Genomic DNA, 22,096 nt, shown 5'->3' on the forward strand with positions numbered 1-22,096 from the left:
AAGGGTAGGGCCTGAAGAAGTACTGGAGGTGCGACCACGCTGTCTTTGACCTGCCCCCGCTTCTGTCACCAGGAAACTGCAGCAGGTGGATTGCTTTCAAAGGAGGAGCGGAGCCCCCAGCCCCTCACAGCTGCTGGAGAAGACACAGTGCAGACTCCCAGCCCCGCCACTGAGGAAGTGGGCGAACCGGAGACCAAGGGGAATAGCTGACGGAGCTTGTTGGGGGGCCAGGGAGTGGGACTGGGAGCTCAGGGAGGCCGGGGAGGGGCTTGGCCGACGGTGCTTTGCCTTTAAAAAGTAAAAAAGTAAAAAAGATCGCCGGTCTGGGGTATGCGTGTCGTCTCTGATGCCTGCCTCCGTGTCAGCTGTGGGATTGTGCAGAGGCTGGTGGGCGTGCCCGGGAGGCCCTCCAACCCGCCGGGGAAGACTGCAAGCCCCTCTGGCATGGGGCTGCGCCTGCGCGAAAAGCCGCTTCTTGGTCGCGCATCCCCGCGTGCCCTGTCCTGGTAACGGCCCGCCCCCTCCGTCCCTAGCAACCGGCGCAGCTAGCCCAGCGGCTGCTGGGTGCACACAAAACGGGCGACTGATCTGGCCTGCCTATCTGCAAGCCTTCTTCCTGGAAGTCTGCGATCCCTTTGAACTATGGGGGACCCTCCACCTGACCCTGAGCCCCCTTCTCAGCCGACCTCCAGCAGTAGAAACTCACAGGTCTCCGAGCGGCGGCGCAGTCGGGAACGCACCAGGCCCCTGGTCCCCGAGGAGCTGCAGCAGATACCGCTTGACCCCCAGATCCTGCGCGGCAGTCAGGAGGTGCTGTCGAATCAGAGCAACCTCCGTGGCTGGCCACAGAGGGCCAGCCTGACCCCAAACGAGAACCTGGTTTTCCAGGCCCAGGACCCTTATGTGAACCCAGGCTTTTCCGCAGAGGTGCAGCCCCAAGCTTACCTGAGCGAGGGCAGGCTCCAGGCCAGCCACAACGCCAGCCTAATGCTGCCCCAGCTACAGCAGGGTGAAGGCAACCTATTCCAGCAACTGGAGTCTGCCTACCAGGGGCCGCCGGCAGACCTCCCAGGCCAGTTCACCATGTACCAGAGAGAAGACCTGCCATTCAGCCAGGGTACCCAGCATGGGCCCTACATGAGGGATGACCCCACTCTTCAGTTCTCGCCCTCTGAGCTGGGTTTCATGTCCTTCAATATGGAGTTGCCCGAGCCAGAACCTCGCGAGCTGGCCGTGCAGAACGCCAAGGCCTACCTGCTGCAGACCAGCGTCAACAGCGACCTCAGCTTGTGAGAGAGGGCCCTGGAAGTGGGGCGAGGGAGGGACCCAGGCAGGGAGAGACCTCAGCCAAGGCCCCACCTCCTCGTATAGACGAGATTGCTCTTCGCTGAGAACCAGCGACCACTCTGGGGGCATCTAACTCAGACTGAGAGTTAGGGAATAAATAGCAACACTAGCTAGCATTTACTTAACCAGACTGTGCCAGCAATTCACAGGTTAACAGCTGGTTCTCATGGCTGAGCTTAGCACATCTGTTTCAATTTTGAAAGAAAAGTGAAAGTCGCTCAGTCCAATTGGAGGCTTTACGACCCCATGGATTGTAGCCTGCCAGGCTCCTCTGTCTATGGAATTCTCTAGGCAAGAATATTGAAGTAGCTAGCCATTCCCTTCTCCAGGGGATCTTCCCAATCCAGGGATTGAACCCAGGTCTCCCGCATCGCAGGCGAATTCTTTACTGTCTAAGCCAGTACTTAGTTAGTTACTGCCTAACCCAGGGAGGGAAACAGACACAGAGGAATTAGGTCCCACGTGCAAAATAACACAGCTTAGCTATGGTAGATCCAGGATTTCAACACAAGTGATTTGGCTCCTGAGGCCCTGTTATCCACTAACATTTCCTGCCTGAGAAAGGCATTTGCCAAGGCCATGTAGATGCAGTCATAGGCCCCCATCACAGCCTCATGAAGCTTACACTCTAGTGGGGGAATGGACAATAAGTATAAGGTGATAACAGCTAAGGTGAGCGATAGAGCAGAGTAAGGGGGATGGGAGTGGATGTTAAATCATACGAGGTCAGGGAAGGCCTCTCTGAGGAAGTTACATTTGATCAGGAACCTGAAAGAGGTGAGAGAGAGAGCACCATGTGGGTAAACTGGAGGAAGAATTGTCCAGACATAGGACACAGAGTAAACTCCGGGAGTTGGTGATGGACAGGGAGGCCTGGCGTGCTGTGATTCATGGGGTTGCAAAGAGTCAGATACGACTGAGCAACTGAACTGAACTGAACTGAACTGAGGCCACAGTGAGCTTAAAGGCTTGGGAGCTTGCTGTGTTTGAGGAACAGCAAGGAGGCTGGTGTAACTGGAACCAAGGGAGGAAGCAGGAGAATGAGAAAAGAGTTGGGAGGAGTAGCAGGTCTTGCTCAAGCACAAAGCTGACCCCCATTCCTCCCATGCTCAGAGCCTGCCATGGCTCACCAGTGCCTTCAGAAGAAGGTTCCTACTTCTCAGAACAGCCTTCAAGGTCCTATGTAATTCAACCCCTCCTCCCTCTCCAAATGTCATCTCTAGTCAGCTCCTACCTCAGATCCTAGAATCTAGTCAAAATTAACCTCAAAATAAAACCCACAGCTCTGCCCCAACAGCACGCAGCCCTTGGGAGTTTCAAGGTCCCTTAATGGGTCTTTTCTCTTTCTTTTTTTTTTGGTCATGCCGCATGGCTTGCAGAATATCAGTCCCCTGACTGGGGATTGAGCCTGGGCCATAGCAATGAAAGCCTGAATTCTAACCAGTAGGTTAGAGTGAGCTCCAGTGAGTTCCCTCAAGTCCCCTGTTGAAAAACTCTCTCTCCTTCTTGCCCTTCCCAAGTCAATGATGGCTCTCAACCACACCCAGCACTGCTGCCAAATGGTTGCACACTGAAGAGGCTTAGACATACATGATTTGAAATTAGGCAAAGTGAAAGTGAAAGTGGAGTTGCTCAGTCATGTCTGACTGTTTGTGACTCAATGAACTGTAGCCACCCTCCAGGCTCCTCTGTCCGTGGGATTTTCCAGGCAAGAATACTGGAGTGGGTTGCCATTTCCTTCTCCAGGGGATCTTCCCAACCCAGGGATTGAACTTGGGTCTCCTGCATTGCAGACAGACTTTACCGTCTGAGCCACCAGGTGGCTCAGAAATTAAGTCAACTTGGTTTTCAATCCTGGCTGTGCTACCCCTGGGTAACCTCATGACCTCAACTTTTCTAAGCTTCAGTTTCCTCATCCGGAAAGTGAGGATCATAATTTTCTCTCAGGTGTCTGTGGTGAGAATTCAACATTGCTTTCAAGGGCCCAGCATGGTGCCTGACTCAGGTGAATGGAAGTCATGCTGGTACTGTTAACTCTCCAGCCTCCTTTTCCTATCTCAACCCGTCTTCCTCACTCTGCTCCAGCCACAATGACCTCAATATTCCTCCAACATGCCAGGCACATCCTCAGCTCAAGGTCTTTACACTCCATTCTCAATCATGTCATCTGCAAACCATGGTAGTTTTGCTTCTTCCTTTCTAAAATTTTACATTTTCTTTTTCATGTCATATTTCATTGGCTGGGATCTCCAGTGCATTTTATAGAAATGGTAAAAGAAGGCTTCTACCTTTCCAATCTCATAGAATTATTCAGTCTTTCACCATTACATTTGGTGTGTGCTGCAGCTTACACATGTCTCCTCTTTATGAGATTATAGAATATTATTCTATTCCTAGTATCCTAGGTTTTTAAACATCATGAGTGGATACTGAATGTTAGTTTCTCTGCACCTATTGAGGTGATCTCCCATAATCTCTTTTAACATGTTAATGTGATTAATTAATTTTTTTCTGTATTTTTCTAATATAGGTCCAGTCTAGCATTCTTGTTAGCCCTATTTAATCATGGTGTGCCACCCTTTAGGGGCTTCCATGGTGGCTCAATAGTAAAGAATCTGCCTGCCAATGTAGGAGACGCAGGTTGCATCCCTGGGTTGGGAAGATCCCCTGGAGAAGGAAATGGCAACCCACAGTATTCTTTTTTAATTTATTTTTTATTGAAGGATAATTGCTTTACAGAATTTTGTTGTTTTCTGTCAAACCTGAACATGAATCAGCCATAGGTGTACATATATCCCTTCCCTTTTGAAGCTCCCTCCCATCTCCCACCCCATCCCACCCCTCTAGATTGATACAGAGCCCCTGTTTGAGTTTTCTGAGCCATATAGCAAATTCCCATTGGCTATCTATTTCACATGTGGTAATGTAAGTTTCCATGTTACTTTTTCCATACATCTCACCTGCTCCTCCCCTCTCCCCATGTCCATAAGCCTCTTCTCTGTGTCTGCTTCTCCACTGCTGTCCTATGAATAAATTCTTCAGTACCATTTTTCTAGATTCTGTATATACACATTAGAATATGATATTTAACTTTTTCTTTCTGACTCACTTCACTCTGTATAATAGATTCTAGGTTCATCCACCTCATCAGAACGGACTCAAATGCATTCATTTTTAATGGCTGAGTAATATTCCATTATGTATATGTACCACAATTTCTTTATCCATTCATCTGTCAATAGAAAGCTAGGTTGCTTCCATGTTCTAGCTATTGTAAATAGTGCAGCAATGAACAATGGGATACATGTGTCTTTTTTAATTTTAGTTTTCTAAGGGTATATGCCTAGAAGTGGGATTGCTGGGTCATATGGGGTTTTATCCCTAGTTTTTTTTAAGGAATCTCCATACATCTTAGTGGCTATATCAATTTACATTCCCACCAACAGTGCAAGAGCATTCCCTTTTCTCCACATCTGCTCCAGCATTTGTTTGTAGGCTTTTTGATGATGGCCATTCTGACCAGTATGAGATGATATCTCATTGTAGTTTTGATTTGCATTTCTCTAATAATGAGCAATACTGAGCATATTTTCATGTGTTTGTTAGCCATCTGTATGTCTTCTTTGGAGAAATGTCTAAGTCTTTCCCCCACTTTTTAATTGGGCTGTTTCTTTTTCTGGCATTGAGTTGTATGAACCGCTTGTATATTTTGGAAATTAATTCTTTGTCAGTTGTTTCATTTGCTATTATTTTCTCCCATTCTGAGGGTTGTCTTTTCACCTTGCTTATAGTTTCCTTTGCTGTGCAAAAATTTTTAAGTTTAATCAGGTCCCATCTGTTTACTTTTGTTTTTATTTCCATTACTCTAGGAGGTGGGTCCTAGAGGATCTTGCTTTGATTTATGTCATCGAGTGTTCTGCCTATGTTTTCCTCTAAGAGTTTAATAGTTTCTGGTCGTACATTTAGGTCTTGAATCCATTGTGAGTTTATCTTTGTGTATGGTGTTAGGAAGTGTTCTAATTTCATTCATTTACATTCAGCTGTCCAGTTTTCCCAGCACCATTTATTGAAGAGGCTGTCTTTGCCCCATTGTATGTGCTTGCCTCCTTTGTCAAAAATAAGGTACCCATCGGTGCGTGGGTTTATTTCTGCACTTTCTGTCTTGTTTGATTGGTCTATGTTCTGTTTTTGTGCCAGTACCATACTGTCTTGATGACTGTAGCTTTGTAGTATAATCTGAAGTCAGGAAGGTTGATTCCTCCAGCTCCATTCTTCTTTTTCAGGACTGCTTTGGCTATTTGGGATCTTTGTGTTTCCATATGAATTGTGAAATTTTTTGTTCTAGTTCTATGAAAAATGCCTTTGGTAATTTGACATGGATTGCATTGAATCTGTAGACTGCATTTGGTAGTACAGTCATTTTCACAATATTGATTCTTCCTACCCAGGAACATGGAATATCTCCCCCTCTGTTTATGTCACCTTTTGATCTCTTTCATTCAGTTCAGTTCAGTCACTCAGTCATGTCTGACTCTTTGTGACCCCATGGGCTGCAGCATGCCAAGCCTCCTGTCCATCACCAACTCCCAGGGTTTACTCAAACTCATGTCCATTGTGTCGGTGAAGCCATCCAACCACCTCATCCTCTGTTATCCCCTTCTCCTCCCACCTCAATCTTTCCCAGCATCAGGGTCTTTTCCAGTGAGTCAGTTCTTTGCATCAGGTAGCCAAAGTATTGGAGTTTCAGCTTCAACATCAGTCCTTCCAATGAATATTCAGGACTGATTTCCTTTAGGATGGACTGGTTGGATCTCCTTGCAGTCCAAGGGACTCTCAAGAGTCTTCTCCAACACCACAGTTCAAAAGCATCAATTCTTCAGCGCTCAGCTTTCTTTATAGTCCAACTCTCACATCCATACATGACCACTGGCAAAACCATAGCCTTGACTAGACGGACCTTTGTTGACAAAGTAATGTCTCTGCTTTTGAATATGCTGTCTAGGTTGGTCATAACTTTTCTTTCAAGGAGTAAGTGTCTTAATTTCATGGCTGCAGTCACCATCTGCAGTGATTTTGGAGCCCAAAAAAATAGTCTGTCACTGTTTCTACTGTTTCTCCATCTATTTCCCATGAAGTGATGGGACCAGATGCCATGATCTTAGTTTTCTGAATGTTGAGCTTTAAGCCAACTTTTTCACTCTCCTCTTTCACTTTCATCAAGAGGCTTTTTAGTCCCTCTTCACTTTCTGCCATAAGGGTGGTGTCATCTGCATATCTGAGGTTATTGATATTTCTCCTGGCAATCTTGATTCCAGCTTGTGCTTCTTCCAGCCCAGCATTTCTCATGATGTACTCTGCATAGAAATTAAATAAGCAGGGTGACAATATACAGCCTTGAGGTACTTCTTCTCCTATTTGGAACCAGTCTGTTGTTCCATGTCCAGTTCTAACTGTTGCTTCCTGACCTGCATACAGGTTTCTCAAGAGGCAGGTCAGGTGGTCTGGTATTCCCATCTCTTTCAGAATTTTCCACAGTTTATTGTGATCCACACAGTCAAAGGCTTTGGCATAGTCAATAAAGCAGAAATCGATGTTTTTTCTGGAACACTCTTGTTTTTTCAGTGATCCAGCGGATGTTGGCAATTTGATCTCTGGTTCCTCTGCCTTTTCTAAAACCAGCTTGAACATCTGGAAGTTCACAGTTCACGTATTGTTGAAGCCTGGCTTGGAGAATTTTGAGCATTACTTTACTAGCGTGTGAGATGAGTGCAATTGTGCGGTAGTTTGAGCAATCTTTGGCATTGCCTTTCTTTATTAGTGTCTTATAATTTTCTGTGTTCAGTTCTTTTGTCTCCTTAGGCAAATTTATTCCTAGATATTTAATTCTTTTTGTTGCAGTGGTGAATGGGATTGATTGCTTAATTTCTCTTTCTGATTTTTCATTGTTAGTATATAGGAATGCAAGTGATTTCTGTGTATTGATTTTGTATCCTGCAACTTTGCTAAATTCACTGATTAGCTCTAGTAATTTTCTGATACTATCTTTGGGGTTTTCTATGTACAGTATCATGTCATCTGCAAACAGGGAGATCTTTACTTCTTCTTTTCCAACGTGGATTATTTTTATTTCTTTTTCTTCTCTGATTGCTGTAGCTAGGACTTCCGGAACTGTTTGAATAATCCCACAGTATTCTTGACTAGATAATCCCATGGAGACAGAGGAGCCTGGCGCCCTACAGGCTTTCCATAGGGTTGCAAAGATTCGGACAGGACTGAGCAACTAAACAGCAACAACAACATCCTTTTAAGAATGCCAGGTACCACTCGCTTAGGATTTCAGCATATGTAGTTCTAAATGAGACTGGCATGGACTTTCCCTTTCTCCTACTTTCCCTGAGTTCTGATATCAAGATTATGTTAGACTCATGAAATGTCTTAGGACCTATGCGTATGCTGTTCCCTGCAACTGCAACACTCTTCCTTCTAATATTTGCACAGTACGCCCCCTCAGTGAATAAGATCATTCAGATCTCAGCTTAAAGGTCACCTTAGTGAGGCTCCCCCTGGCCTCCCTATTTAAAACTGCAAACCATTTCCTATCCCTAGCATTCCCAATCCCCATTCCCTGCTTTGTTTACCTCCCTATAATTACACACTTTTGTATATTTTGCCCATTTGGTTAATATCTGTCTCTATCGCCAGACTGTCAGGTCCATCAGGGCAGGGACCTTTTCTGTTATCTATGGTGTCCCTAGTGCCAGGGACAGGGCCACATACACAACAGCGAGCTCAGCAAGCTGAGTGATCAGTGTCCCCCACCTCCTACTCCCCTCTCCCTGAGGCAGGTATGAGCACCTGGCGAACATGCTGACCAAGATCCTGAACCAGAGGCCGGAGGACCCCTTGTTCCTCCTGGAGTCGCTGAACCGCACCACTCAGTGGGAATGGTTCCACCCCAAGTTGGATACGCTTCGGGACGACCCGGAGATGCAGCCCACTTACGAGATGGCCGAGAGGCAGAAGGCGTTGTTCGGCCGGAGCGGCAGTGGCGAGGGCGAGCAGGAGATGGAGGAGGAGACGGTGAGCGAGCCAGTGGGGAGGCGTGAGTGGCAGAAAGAGCCGGAGTGGCGGGACCGGCCACTGAGGGCCTTGAACTCCAGGCTAAGGGGTTTAGGCTTTCTCCCGAGGCCACTGGGGCACCACCAGAAGGTTTGAAGCAGAGGGAAAGTTGTAGAAACCTGACTCCAGTGCCACATGGAGGTAGAGGCTGGTTTCTCCTGCCATCCTTTCCTCCTTTCTGCAAAATAACTGCTTTGTGGATATTTTCTGTGAAACCTGCTACCTTCTGGAGTTTTTCAACACTGAAGGTGTCTTCTATCCCCTGGACTCAGTTTCCTCTTTTGCAAATTGAGACCTGCTAACAAGTCTTCCACCCACGACTCATGAACATTCTACTATCCTCGGAATATTTAATTCCATGATTTTCTTTCCAGCATTGTGTTCAGTCGCTCAGTCGTGTCTGACTCTTTGTCACCCTATGGACTGTAGCCCGCCGGGCCCCTCTGTCCATGGTATTTTCCCAGCAAGAGTACTGGAGTGGGTTGCCATTTCCTTCTCCAGGGGCTCTTCCCAACCCTTGGACTGAACCTGCGTCTCCTGCATTGGATGGTATCTCCTGCATTGGATACAGCATTGGACGATGGCTTAAAATTTGGCTGAAATGTTCTTTCACTGGTTTAAGAAACATTTTGGGGGGACTTCCCTTGTGGATTTTCCTTGGAGAAGGAAATGGCAATCCACTCTGGCACTCTTGCCTGGAAAATCCCATGGACGGAGAAGCCTGATAGACTACATCCATGGGGTCGCAAAGAGTCGGACACGACTGAGCGACTTCACTTTCACTTTCCCTTGTGGTCCAGTGGTTAAGACCTCACTCTTCCAATGCAGGGGGCACAAGTTCCTTTCCTGGTCAGGGAACTAAGATCCCACAAGCCCTGTGGTGCAGCCAAAAAGAAAGAAATATAAAGAAACATTTGCTGAGAACTCTCTGTTTACGATAATTCTGACATCTCCTAGGCTTAGGAGTGTAGGCTCATTTCATCCCTGAAGCAACCTTAAGGCAAGTGCCATTTATTATTCCTATTCATGGAGGGAGGACTTAGAGGGCTCAAAACTAGAAAAGCCGGGACGAAGAAGGCAGTGAAAGATTGTTGTTGAATCACGCGAATACACCGGGATTCTTGGCCCCCGGAGGAGAAGAATTCAATCCGGGGCCAGAGACGAGGCTTGATTGCTCAGAGCTTTTGTGTAATAAAGTTTTATTAAAGTATAAAGGAGATAGAGAAAGCTTCTGACATAGGCATCAGAAGGGGGCAGAAAGGGTACCCGCTTGCTAGTGTTAACAATGAAGTTATATAATCCAAAGAATATCTGGAGGTTGTAAAGACCTCATCAGTCCTACTCCCATAATTTACATTTTAAGATAACACTGTCCTCAGGCAAGATACATCCATGTAAAGACCAGGTCTACTCCCATAATTAACATTTTAAGATAGCAGAAGGTTGAATCCAAAGACTGTCTTTAGGCAGGATACATTATTGTTATATAATCCTAAGGAATGTGGAGAAAGAAAAAAAGTTTGTCCTTTCTTCCTCCTTGAGAATTCCAGACCCCTCTCTCCTTGGGGACCCCTAGACTCCTTATTAACCTGCCTAGGAACTGACTCTCTCAGCAGGGCTGTGTCCTCCAAAGCCTGGGCTATCATCTCGGCCATCTCTGCAGATGCTGTTGGTCTGTGCTCACGTCTCATGCTTCTGAAATTCTAGGGTTCTGGCCACAATGGGGTGAGATGCTGAGAGAACCGGGAACGACCATCTGACCAAGGAATGAATGAGCCCTTGGGTGAGCAGAGCGCAGGTGGGAATCCAAGTCTTAGACACGAACAGTTTTTACCTGAAAATACGGTTTTAAATTTTAGATCAGCAGTCTCGAAGTCTCTAAGGAGGCCGCATCGCCTTAGAACTGCACTCTTCCTCCCCGACTTCTCCAAGTCGCACCCCATCTCTCGCCAGTCCCTGATGGCCCCGCCTCCTTAGAACGCTGTGCCTTTGGAGGCTCCACCCTCGGCTCCGCCCCCTGAAGTATAATCCTGAGGGAGGCTCTGCCCTCTTCGAAGCCAAGTCACTAGAGGCCCCACCCCTTAGAACTTGGAGGCGGGGTTTCTTTGGTCGCTGTATTTTTGATGATTGCTTTTGGAGCTGGAGTTTTTAACATGAGGTTTGTAAAAGGGCAAAACTAGTGCGGGTATCTGTGGCCTGTGCATGATTCTAGGAAGAAAATCGAATTTGTTACTGAGCACTTTGTATTTATTTTTTCTGTATGAGGGGCTCTCATTCCTCTCATTTTCTATTTCTTTCAAATGGAAAGAATTTCTGTTTCTTTTATGATCCCCAACAGCATTTATGGGAAAACTGTCCTTTCCCCGCTTTGAAAATGCCACCCCTACCCTTCGCTTACACCCGTGTGGACTCCAGTCTGTTTCTGGAGTCCCTGCTTTGCGCCTTGCTCTGTAGATGGTTTTCTGTTCTGGGACTCTCCTGCTTGTTGTTTACAATCGCTGCATAGCATATCTGGCTCCCCATCACGGCACCTCTGTTTTGAAAAGTTCCTCACTAGTCTCAAGTTTATAGTTTTAAAGAAACTTTAGTATTATTCTTGTACTTGTTTGTCAACAGAGCTCACTTTAAGACAGGAAATAGATGTCACAGAAATGAAGACGAGTGGCTTAGACAAGATAGTTTTTCTCACACACAACAGTCAGGTGCAAGCAGTCTGTGGCTGGCAAGGTGGCTCCCCAGAGAAGGGATACTGAGGGCTATCTTCTCCCCCTCTCTCCCCCTCATCCCTTGCCCTTACTCCATCCAAACCAAGAAAGCACCTTTCAGGATCATAAGAATTTGGGCGTAAACCCTATCTCTGACCAAGGCAGTCAGTAAAGCTCACTTTGGGCTGCAGGGACTTGGTCCAAGCAGTGCAGCAGAACATTTCATTGCTTCACTGGGCTGAGAGTGGGTACAGTTGGGGCAGCATTTCCATGAGATCATGGAGAGGCCCAGCGCTTCCCTCCCTTCTGTTGGGTTATCATCATGTTGACGCTTGGTACCTTGAGTTTATCACTTTATGTTTGAACAATGACTACTACAGCCTCAGACATCATATTTCCACACCAGTGCCCTGAAAGGGGAGTGGGGAGCTCTTCTCAGTATGCCCCCCACCTTTTTTTTTCGGTTGAGCCATGCGGCTTGTGGGATATTCATTCCCTGCCCAGGGACTGAACCCAGGCCACAACAGTGAAAGTGTTGAGTCCTAAGCACTAGGCCACCAATAAACTCCCCCCCACCCACTGACTCCCTTTTTTTAAAAATCCAGAAAGCAAGGGAATTCCCCAGCAGTCTAGCGGTTAGGACTTGGCCCTTTCACTGCTGAGGGTGCTGGTTCAATCTCTGGTTGGGAAACTAATATCCCACAAGCTGGGCAGCATGGTCCAGTAAATCAGTCAGTCAATCAGGAGCCCCTCAGAAAATATCTGCTTGCATCTTATTGGCCAGATGGGGTCACATGACCATCCCTGGCTGCAAGGGAGGCTGGGAAAGTGACTGTGGAACTTCTCCACTTCTCCAGTCTGGAGAAAGCAAGCAATGGAGAAGGGGGTTGAGAATGGTCCTGATTTGGTGGACTGAACCCAACAAACCCAAGGGCAGGAATGTAGCTGGACCCTAGGCCAAGCTGGCATTCAGAGATGCCCCTCTGCTCCTAATTTTTTAAATTCCATCCAGTTGCCAGTAGGAAATCTTTTCCTTCAGGTCATAGATAGGATCTTTCTGGAAACTGGGAGAAAGAAAGAGGAAGCTTCCACAGTTAATAGAAGAGTTACAGAGTAGGGGCTAAGACTATGGCCTCTGGAGCCAGACCAACCCGGGTTCAAACCCAGCCAACCCACAGAAGTCATTTCTAAGCTGGAGGGCACCAGCTGTAGTTTCTCTCCACCCAGTTACAAATTGCAGAGGGACAGAAAGGAGAGCCTGAACTGCCATTTTGTCCTCACTTGCTCCAATCAACAGTGACCAGAGGGCAGGGTGACATAATCTGATCATGGTTGGTGAGGCCACTCCATTGCCAAGTGGGTGGAAGACATTCCCAGAAAGAGGGTGATGGCCACTGGCTCATGGGCCAGGCACACACTCCAAAGAGGGTTTCCTTTGCTCATTCACTTAGCTTCCCTGCCGGCAGCACAGTGAGTCTGGGGATTCAGTTTTGACTCTGTCCCACCGAGCTGCTGGTGTAAATGTCGATTAGGCAAAGAAGCTTTTGCCCTGTGTTTTAGATTGCGGGAAACTGCCAGAATCACTTTCAAAATCATGGTGTTCCTCCTATAGAGTATTAGTCAGGGTGTGCCATGTCAAGCTGAGATAACAAACAGCGGCTTAACGTCACACAGTTTATTTCTCGCTCACACTTCCTACCCATCCAGGCTGGGCTAGGAGGCTCGGCTCATCAGCCATTTGAGATGAACGGTGATGGAGATGCCGCCGTGACTCAGGCTCCCACAGTTGCAGAGCAGGAAAAACAAGGCATAACAAACCCCACACGGGTTCTTATTGCTCCTGCCTGGGTGTGACCTGTGTCCCTTTCACTCCCATTTCAAGTGGTCAGAGCAAGTGACATGACCGCTCCTAATGCACAGGGGTGGGGGTGGGAATGTATAATCCCCCTGTGGAGAGGGACTTCTGATATTTGTGAATAAGGAACCAGTCTAGTGTTCACAGAAAGCAAATGCAGTACTTGTTCCTTTTATTAATAACACTGAGCTCACAAATGGAGCTTTAAAGAAAATGGAAATGCACTATACAACTTTAAGGAAAAAAATGCAATACATTTGTCCCCAAATCTTTTACATCAACTATACAATTTAAGGGCTTCCCAGGTGGCTCAGTGGTAAAGAATCTGCCTGCCAGTGCAGGAAATGCAGGTTGGATCCCTGGCTTGGAGAGATCACCTGGAGGAGGAAATGTCAACCCCACTCCAGTATTTTGCTTGGAGAATCCCATGGACAGAGGAGCCTGGCGGGCTACAGTCCATGGGGGTTGCAAAAGAGTCAGACACAACTGAGCAACTGAGTACTCACGCAGGTACAATTTAAGTAAGCATCATAGTTCCTTGGCACACATACCCCTCCATCAGTGGCCAGAAATGGTTGCTTGAGCAACTGGATTACCGAGTAGTTTAAGTCTCTGGACTCTAGGAGAGTCAGCATGGGGAGCAGGGCTTCAACCTGGTTCCCTCTGCCATCCGCCCCCTACCCCGCTGCAGGCTGAGACCGCGGTGCCAAACATAATGGAGAAGGCCTTCTACTTCGAGCAGGCCGGCGTGGGCCTGAGCTCCGATGAGAGTTTCCGCGTCTTCATGGCCCTGAAGCAGCTGGTGGAGCAGCAGCCCATCCACACCTGCCGCTTCTGGGGCAAGATCCTGGGGCTCAGTCGCAGCTACCTGGTGGCCGAGGTGGAATTCCGGGAGGGCGAAGAGGAGGCGGAGGAGGAGGAGGTGGAGGAGATGACGGAGGGCGGCGAGGGGATGGAGGCGCACGGAGAGGAGGAGGGCGACGAGGACGAGGATAAGGCCACGGACGTCATCCCCAAGCCCACGTGGAAGCCGCCGCCCGTCATCCCCAAGGAAGACAGCCGAACCGGCACCAACAGGTACCTGTATTTCGTGTGCAACGAGCCGGGCAGGCCGTGGATGCGGCTGCCCCACGTCACACCGATCCAGATCGTGCAGGCCCGCAAGATCAGGAAGTTCTTCACGGGTTACCTGGACGCGCCAGTCATCAGCTACCCGCCCTTCCCGGGCAACGAGGCCAACTACCTGCGGGCCCAGATCGCCCGCATCTCGGCCGCCACGCACATCAGTCCCCTCGGCTTCTACCAGTTTGGCGAGGAGGAGGGCGACGAAGAGGAGGAAGGTGGAGCCGGGCGCGACTCCTACGAGGAGAACCCCGATTTTGAGGGCATCCCGGTCCTCGAGCTGGTGGATTCCATGGCCAACTGGGTGCACCACACGCAGCACATCCTGCCGCAGGTGAGGGCGGGGCTCCAGCCGCCCAGGCCGGGGCGGGGGTGGGGTGGGATGTAGGACCAGGTGTGACCCCGGAACTAGCTATGCCAAGCACCTGCTGGCAGCGAGGCATCTGTGCTCCATAATAGTCCTCCATGCATCCATCCATCCATTCATTCAACAGATATTGGTTGACAGTCCCCAGTCAGAAACCTTTGGGACCAGATGCCTCTTGGAATCCCGAATTTTTCAGATTTAAAAATGGTGATATTGGAATTCCCTGGTGGTCCAGTGGTTAGGAGGGGCTTTCCCCGGTCACTCAGCGGTGAAGAATCTGCCTGCAATGCAGGAAACCTGGGTTTGATCCCTGCGTGGGGAAGATCCTCTGGAGGAGGAAATGGCAACCCACTCCAGTATTCTTGCTGACTCCAGGCTTCTGGGGGCCAGGGTTTGATCCCTGGTCAGGGAACTAAGATCTGACAAGACAAGTGGCATGGCAAAAAAAGTACTTATAAAAATAAGAGCACTTTAAAAATACACAAAAATAAAAAGATGACACAGTGCACATACCATATATTACATAACATGTCAAGGAGGCACTGGGGCTGCAGCCCATTTTTAAAGGTGTCACTTTCTGCAGCAACACTGAAAAGCCTCTCATCTGTCAGTCAGGATTGCAGCCAAATGACTCATGAAAAAAACTTGGTTTTCAAAGCTTTCCAAATTTTGAAAGTGTGGGTAAGAGGTGGTGGACCTGTATTTACTGAATGCCTAGTTTGTCTAAACTTTACATACATTTATTTGTCCATTCAAGGACGCATCTGTTGTGTGCTAGGAACTTTCTTATTCATTCATTTATTCGATAAACATTGATTATGGACTCCGAATAACCGCTTTTGAGATTGCTATAATGGCCATTCCCATTCAGTTGCTGAAACTGAGTTCTGCTATATGGTCTGCACTTAGGTTCACTCATTCATTCAACAGACGTTTACTAACTCTTCAGTACTTCCTTCAACCCAACAATAATCCAATGAGAGAGGCATCCATGATACCCCCATTTCACAGATGAGCAAACAGAGTGCCATATGGGCTGTTGAATGTCAACTCCACAAGGGCAGAGATGTGGGGGGTCTCTTTTTCTCAAGGACGTAACTCCAGCACCAGGAGCACTGCATGTATATAGTAAGTGCTCCTTAAATATACAATAAATGAATGGATGGATGGCTCCCTAAACGGAGCCCACAGAGGCTGAGAGAGGAGGGGTTCCCGTCTCACCACAGCAGCTCTCTCGGCCCGTTCTCCCCCGCCCTCCTGCCTGTGCAACTCACCCTGACCTTTACCCACACCTGGGTCCCTGGGAATAGGACTGGGCCCCAGCATCCTGCCTGGCCCTTCACCACTTCCCTGGGAACAGAGCCTGGGCTGTTCCCTGGGGCTACCAGCTGACCTCCTCCTCCCCACCTGCAGGGCCGCTGCACTTGGGTGAACCCTTTGCAGAAGACAGAAGAGGAGGAAGAGTTGGGGGAGGAGGAAGAGAAGGCAGATGAAGGCGTAGAGGAAGTGGAGCAGGAGGTCGGGCCCCCGCTGCTGACCCCGCTCTCAGAAGACGCAGGTAACAGCCCCACACACAGGCCAGTGGAGGCTGGGAGAAAGGGAGGGGAAGCAGTTCTCTGAGCCTCTGTTACATTCTCATCTATAAAATGGGCAGCCCATGGGGTTATAGGAGCATGTCCATCTTGTGAGCCGTATCTGGCCCATGCAACGGCCCAGATGGTGACACATGATCTTTTGGGTCCCATGTGGGCTTGGAAAAAGGGAGCGAGAGCTAGGGCGGCCTCCCCAGAGGAGGCAGGACTTGAGCTGGATATTGGAAGATTGGACAGGAATTTCCTGAGGTTGGGACCTCAGGTAACTGATGGGAGGAAGGAGGAGAGGCTGAGAGTGGGTGAGCAGAGTGAGGATGTGAACGCAGATTTCCATGAGTCTGGAGCCTGTAGGCCGTCCTCTGAGCCCTGGTTCAAACTGATGGCCAACGTAGAAGGGGAATCACAGCGGCACCCCTGTCAGGGGCCCTCGGGACTCATGCCACTCCGCACAGGAGGTGAGATAAGTGTCTCCATTGCCTGGGTGTGATCACTGAGGCTCAGAGAGGTGGAGTGGCTTCCTCGGGCCACACAGAAAGAGTGGTCAGAGCCAGGGTTCAAACAGGGAAGCCAGAGCTGTTGGTTCCCACAGTTCCCTTCATGCCCTTCCGCTTCCTCCCTCTTTGCTCCCTCCCATCCTTCTCGCCGCCTTCCCTTCTCGGGGGCTGTGCATTGCAGCGGGGCAGGGGGCTGCAGGCCAGTCTCTGACCTCCCTGGTGCTCTCTGCTCCCCTACAGAAATCATGCACATGGCACCGTGGACCGCCCGCCTGTCCTGCACTCTCAGCCCGCAGTATTCCGTGGCTGTCGTGCGCTCCAATCTCTGGCCAGGGGCCTATGCCTACGCCAGTGGCAAGTAGGTCTTCTTCTAGTTTTCCCCAGCAGAGGGCGCTCCTACAACTTCCTCAGAGTCTGACGTGCTGGGGCAACCCACTAGGGTGGGCAAAGATCGGATAGGCTCCCTTAAGGAAGCCCCTAGGGGCTAATGTCTTCACTCAGAATCCAGGAGTCCCACGAGGATTAAAATCCCAGACCAAGAAATCCCAAACCAAGAGGGTGTGAGCCTCTGGGATGACAGAATGGAAGATCAGAATGGGAAAGGAATTGACTCAGGGTCACACAGCACCTGCAGGATTCAAACCTGGATATCTGACCCCCCTGGCCCAGGGTTCCGTGCTGTATGAGGCATGGAGCCAGAGAGCACTCAGATGTCCCCTTTGGGGTGGCCATTAGAGGGACAGAGTCTCATCTCTGGGGAAGCTAACTGCTTCCCTAAGTCTCCTGGAGGGTCTTCTCTCTATGGGCAGAAATCTTCCCCACCAGGATTCCCTCACCGGTCATTTCCAAAAGATCTGCAAGCCAAAATCACTTCCATATCCTCTCACCTCAGTTACACACTCCAGGCGGTCCCTCCGCCTCTCTCCAGCTTTTCTGCTCCCCGGGCATGCACTTACCAGCGCTGTCCACCAGATGGCACGACGACTTTTCATAGCTTTTCCTTTTCCGTCTCAATGATGAACCTGCACGGGATTCGCTACTGGGATTCACAAGGAAAGGTGGGATTTGATGTAATCTTTATAATTTATCCACATTCTTCGCAATTTCTTTTTCGCCTCCAGAAGCGTGGAAGAGACATACTCGCTTTTACCAATGCCCCTCTGGCCACACCCTGATTTGCCAACATTCCTCTGAAAGCAAAAGATCCAAACTTGGTCTCACCCACCCATCCTCCACCCCCGAGTCCCCAACCACCCATCATCCACCCTCCCATCCACCACCCAATCAGGCATCCGTCTATCCCCACTTTGTTCTTTATAAAAGACTCTGGAATGTCACTGTTTGCCAGCTGTATGCTGGGCCCCAAGCACTTTGTTGAAAAAGCAGATATGAATCTGGGAGCAGGCAGAGGAGGCATAGCTGCCAACGGCACATGGAGCCTCACCCTCCCTCACCCCCATCCCCACCCCAGTCAAATATCTAGTTCCAAATGGAGAGAAGTACCACTAGGGAAAGTGGAGGGACAGATGACAGCTCGCAACTGTCATGTCTAGGGATCAAGGAAGGATTCCTGGGAAAAGCAACCTTGATCTGAAACCTTTGAGGGAAAGAGAAAAGTAACTAGGGGACATTCCCCTTCTTCTTCTTCTTCTTTTTTTTTTTTTAACAATTCAAATCAGACTTATTCATTTATTTTGGCCGAGAGACTTGCAGGATCTTAGTTCCCTGACTAGGGACTGAACCAGGTCCTGGCAGTGAAAGCACTGTGTCCTATCCACTGGACCTCCAGGGGGCTCCCCAGGAGGACATTCTAGACTGGAGCTTCCTAAACTTCGAGGGGCTAGGACTCACCAGGGGCTCTGGTTAAAGCGCAGTTTCTGGTCCCCTAGGTCTGGGTTGGAGCCCAAGACTCTGCCTTCCTAGCAAGTGCAGCCTCCTGAGTGAGGTGCTGGTTCCTGGACCCCAGGAACCAGGGCTGGCAGAGGTCAAGGGTTTCCAAGGAAGCAGTGATTTTTGAAGCCTCCGACAAAGCGATCTGGAGGAAAAGGATTCTCGAGGGGACAGCAAGGCTGTGAAAATAAGGTCAAATCCAAACTGCTCCCCAGGGCAAACTCTCTGGCTCTCTCCCTGTCTCTCAGTCTCTTCCCCTTTCTCCCACTTACTCCTCTTTGTTTCACCCATTAAAAATCTGGGGAGAGGTGAGTTGGTGGGGCTGCTGCTGCTGCTGCTAAGTCGCTTCAGTTGTGTCCGACTCTGTGTGACCCCATAGACGGCAGCCCACCAGGCTCCCCCGTCCCTGGGATTCTCCAGGCAAGGACACTGGAGTGGGTTGCCATTTCCTTCTCCAATGCATGAAAGGGAAAAGTGAAAGGGAAGTCGCTCAGTCGTGTCTGACTCTTCGCAACCCCATGGACTGCAGCCAGCAGGCTCCTCCATCCATAGGATTTTCCAGGCAAGAGTACCGGAGTGGGGTGCCATTGACCCAACCAATTACATCCTTGTTTATTATTAGTCTCCTCCCTCTAGAATGTAGGCACCATGGCAGCAATTCTAATTCTTTTGCTTTTTTTAACATTGATTTGTTTTTAATTGAAGGATAATCGCTTTACAATATTGCTTTGGTTTCTGCCAGCAATTCTAATTCTTGTCTAATTTGTTCACTGCTAGGCTCCCACAGTTAGACCAGTGCTGGCCAATGTATATAAAATATGAGCCACATATGTCATTTAAAATTTTCTAGTAGCCACATTCAAGAAATAAAAATAGACAGGCAAAATTCATTTAATAATGTATTCAACTCCAAATATCCTAAATATTCTTATTACAACATGAAATCAATAATGTAAAAATTGTTAATGAGCTACTTTGTATTTTGTTCATACTGTCTTCAAAATCTGGAGTGAAGGTTACACCTTTAGTAGATCTCAATTCGAGTGCTGCATTTTTTTTTCCACACCTTGCGACCAGTGGGATCTTAGTTCCCCAACCAGAGATCAAACCCACACCCCACTGCATTGGAAATGCAGAGTCTTAACCACTGGATTGCCAGGGAAGTCCCTTAGGTACTAAATTTTCATCAGAAATACTTGACCTGTATCCAGATTTCACAACATTTACAGTTGAAAAAGTAGATTTACGTGCCCAAGTTGTCCCAGACATATTTGGATGTCTTCCAATAAATGAAGTATTGGTTTTATAATTTAGATTAATTAAAATTAAATAAAATCCACACCATCCAACAACAGCAGAACACACATTCTTTTCAAGTGCATATGGAACATTCCCCAGGATAGACCAAATGATAAATTTAGAAAGATTAATCATATAAAATATCTTCTCTTACCACACTGGAATAAAATTAGAAATCAATTAAAGAAGCAAATCTGAGGTGGCACAGTGGTTAAGACACTGAGCTTCCAATAGAGGGGGTGCAGGTTTGATCCCTTCGGGAGGCTAAGATCCCACAGGCCTTGAAGACAAAAAAACCAAAACATAAAATAGGAGCAATATTGTAACAAATTAAATCAAGATTAAAAAAAAAAAATTAGTCCACAACAACAACAAAATATCTCTTAAAAAAGGAAATTTGGGAAATTCATAAGTATGTAGGAATTAAACAGCATAATCCTGAACAATCAACAGGTCAAAGAAGAAACCACAAGTGAAATCTGAAAATTAAATAAAATTCAAAATTCAGTTCCTCCGTCTGGCCAGCCCCGTTTCAGGTGCTCACCAGCTATGTGTGCTGTTAGACATTGCAGCTCTGGACACAATCTGGCAGTTAGGAAGATGCCCAGGAAATAGTGAAAGAACAGTCGAACAGGGAAACCTGGTGGGCACATTGCACTCTACCGCCCACAACTCTGCAGCATGCTGTGCCTAAATTGGGTCCCACCTTTAACAAAAGTCCAGGCTGGGGTCTTTGAGGGAGGACTTGCCAGCACCTCTCCACCCCTCCAGGAAATTTGAGAACATCTACATCGGCTGGGGTCACAAGTACAGTCCTGAGAACTTCAACCCATCCCTGCCAGCCCCCATTCAGCACGAGTACCCCAGCGGCCCGGACACTATAGAGATGAGCGACCCCACGGTGGAGGAGGAGCAGGCCCTGAAGGCTGCCCAGGAGCAGGCCCTGGCGGCTGCGGAGGAAGAGGAAGAAGACGAAGAGGAAGATGAGGATGAGGACCAGGATGACTGAGGCCCCCTAGCCCCCTCCTCAAGCAGGTAGCCAGCAGGTTTTCCCTTATACAGACTTATAGGTTGATTTTTTTTTTTCATAGTAGGTTTGCTTTCTGACCCTAAAGGACAGGGGTAGAAGAGGAAGACAGCTGCTCTAAATAAAATTTCCCCAAGGCATTTGGGTGAGTCACTCAATCATTTGTTCACCACGTCTGTTGACAGGACCTCAGAGTCAGGACTATAGCACTTTGCTGTGAACCCAGACATTGCCTGGCATAGTCTCTCCCATCTGTTCATTTATTCATTCATCTGGCCATCAAACAACTCTTGAAGTGCCGCCCCTGGTCAGGCCAGCCCTGTGCTGGGGACACAGCAGCGACCAAGTGACCCAAGATTTATTCTCCCAGGGCTGGATACTCTACAGGAGAGACAGATGCCTTCCTCAGGGAATGACAACCCAGAAGGGGGAGCCCAGAGCACTGACAGAGCTGCTGAGCTCTGGCTCATAAACGGCCAAGAACAGAGTAGGAAGGCATTCCAAGCAGAGGGAACAGGGTGTGAAAAGATCCAAGATCAAGAGCGAGTGTGATGTGTTGGGGTAGATGCTCAAACCTCATTTTTGAGACATGGTGTGAGGAGTCAGTGGCAACAGATAAGGCTGGAAAGTTTGCAGGAACAGATTACCCAGGGTTGAACTCTGTCCTGAGAGCCCTAGGGAGGCCATGGATGGGCTTTGAACAGCGGTGGGCCGGGCCTGATCGTATTTATGCTTTAAAAAGACCTCTCTAGATCCCAGGTGGAGTGTAGATAGGGGAGACATGGGTCTGGGAGAGCAGAGACAAGGCTGATACAGGGAGAGTCCAAGCAGGAGAGGAGTTTCGACCGAGGCTGCAAAGAGGAATGGACTGGAATAGAGGAATTCAGGTGACAGAATGCAAAAGACTTGGGGATTGTAATCAGGGAGTGAAGAGAAATGGCAGAAGTCTAGGGAAACACCGAAATCTGCATCCTGGTGACTGGAAGGAATGGCAGTGCTGCCTCTAAAATGACACAGGAGAGGAGTGGGGTTTGAAGTAAGATTGTCAGTTTCATTTAAGATCTGTGATGGGAGCAGGAAGGGAGGGACACTGACTATTAGGGAGCTGTTGGGATCAGGAAGAAATTTTGGATTACCAGTGGATTACTGGGACACCTAGAGTATTGCAGGGATCAATCAAATTTTGGTGGGTGTTGGAGGAGTGAGTGAGGTTGTGGAAACATATAGGAGTTTGGTGGAAAATGTGGAGCTGTTCAATTCAGTTCAATCACTCAGTCAT

The 22,096-nt window shown here is 48.4% G+C and overlaps 2 protein-coding genes across 8 annotated transcripts in view; both read left to right on the plus strand.

The window, feature by feature from the left end:
• The window catches only part of SYMPK (symplekin), a 33,314-nt gene extending 32,990 nt beyond the window's left edge, over positions 1–324 (plus strand). For all 7 annotated transcript variants that reach the window (XM_027515409.1, XM_027515412.1, XM_027515415.1 and 4 more), the window contains one exon: positions 73–324. In XM_027515409.1, coding sequence (XP_027371210.1) covers positions 73–210 — 138 coding nt within the window. In that variant the 3' untranslated portion in view covers positions 211–324. The remainder of the gene's footprint in view (positions 1–72) is intronic.
• Positions 325–523: 199 nt separating this feature from the next.
• On the plus strand, positions 524–20,949 carry RSPH6A (radial spoke head 6 homolog A). Its single transcript, XM_027515417.1, has 6 exons — positions 524–1,289; positions 8,193–8,427; positions 13,718–14,482; positions 15,929–16,073; positions 16,842–16,959; positions 20,562–20,949. The coding sequence occupies exons 1-6, from the start codon at positions 643–645 to the stop codon at positions 20,797–20,799; spliced, it is 2,148 nt and encodes a 715-aa protein (XP_027371218.1). The 5' UTR covers positions 524–642; the 3' UTR covers positions 20,800–20,949.
• Positions 20,950–22,096: the final 1,147 nt, after the last annotated feature.

This window comes from Bos indicus x Bos taurus, chromosome 18 (assembly GCF_003369695.1).
Source record: "Bos indicus x Bos taurus breed Angus x Brahman F1 hybrid chromosome 18, Bos_hybrid_MaternalHap_v2.0, whole genome shotgun sequence".
Lineage (NCBI taxonomy): Eukaryota > Metazoa > Chordata > Mammalia > Artiodactyla > Bovidae > Bos > Bos indicus x Bos taurus.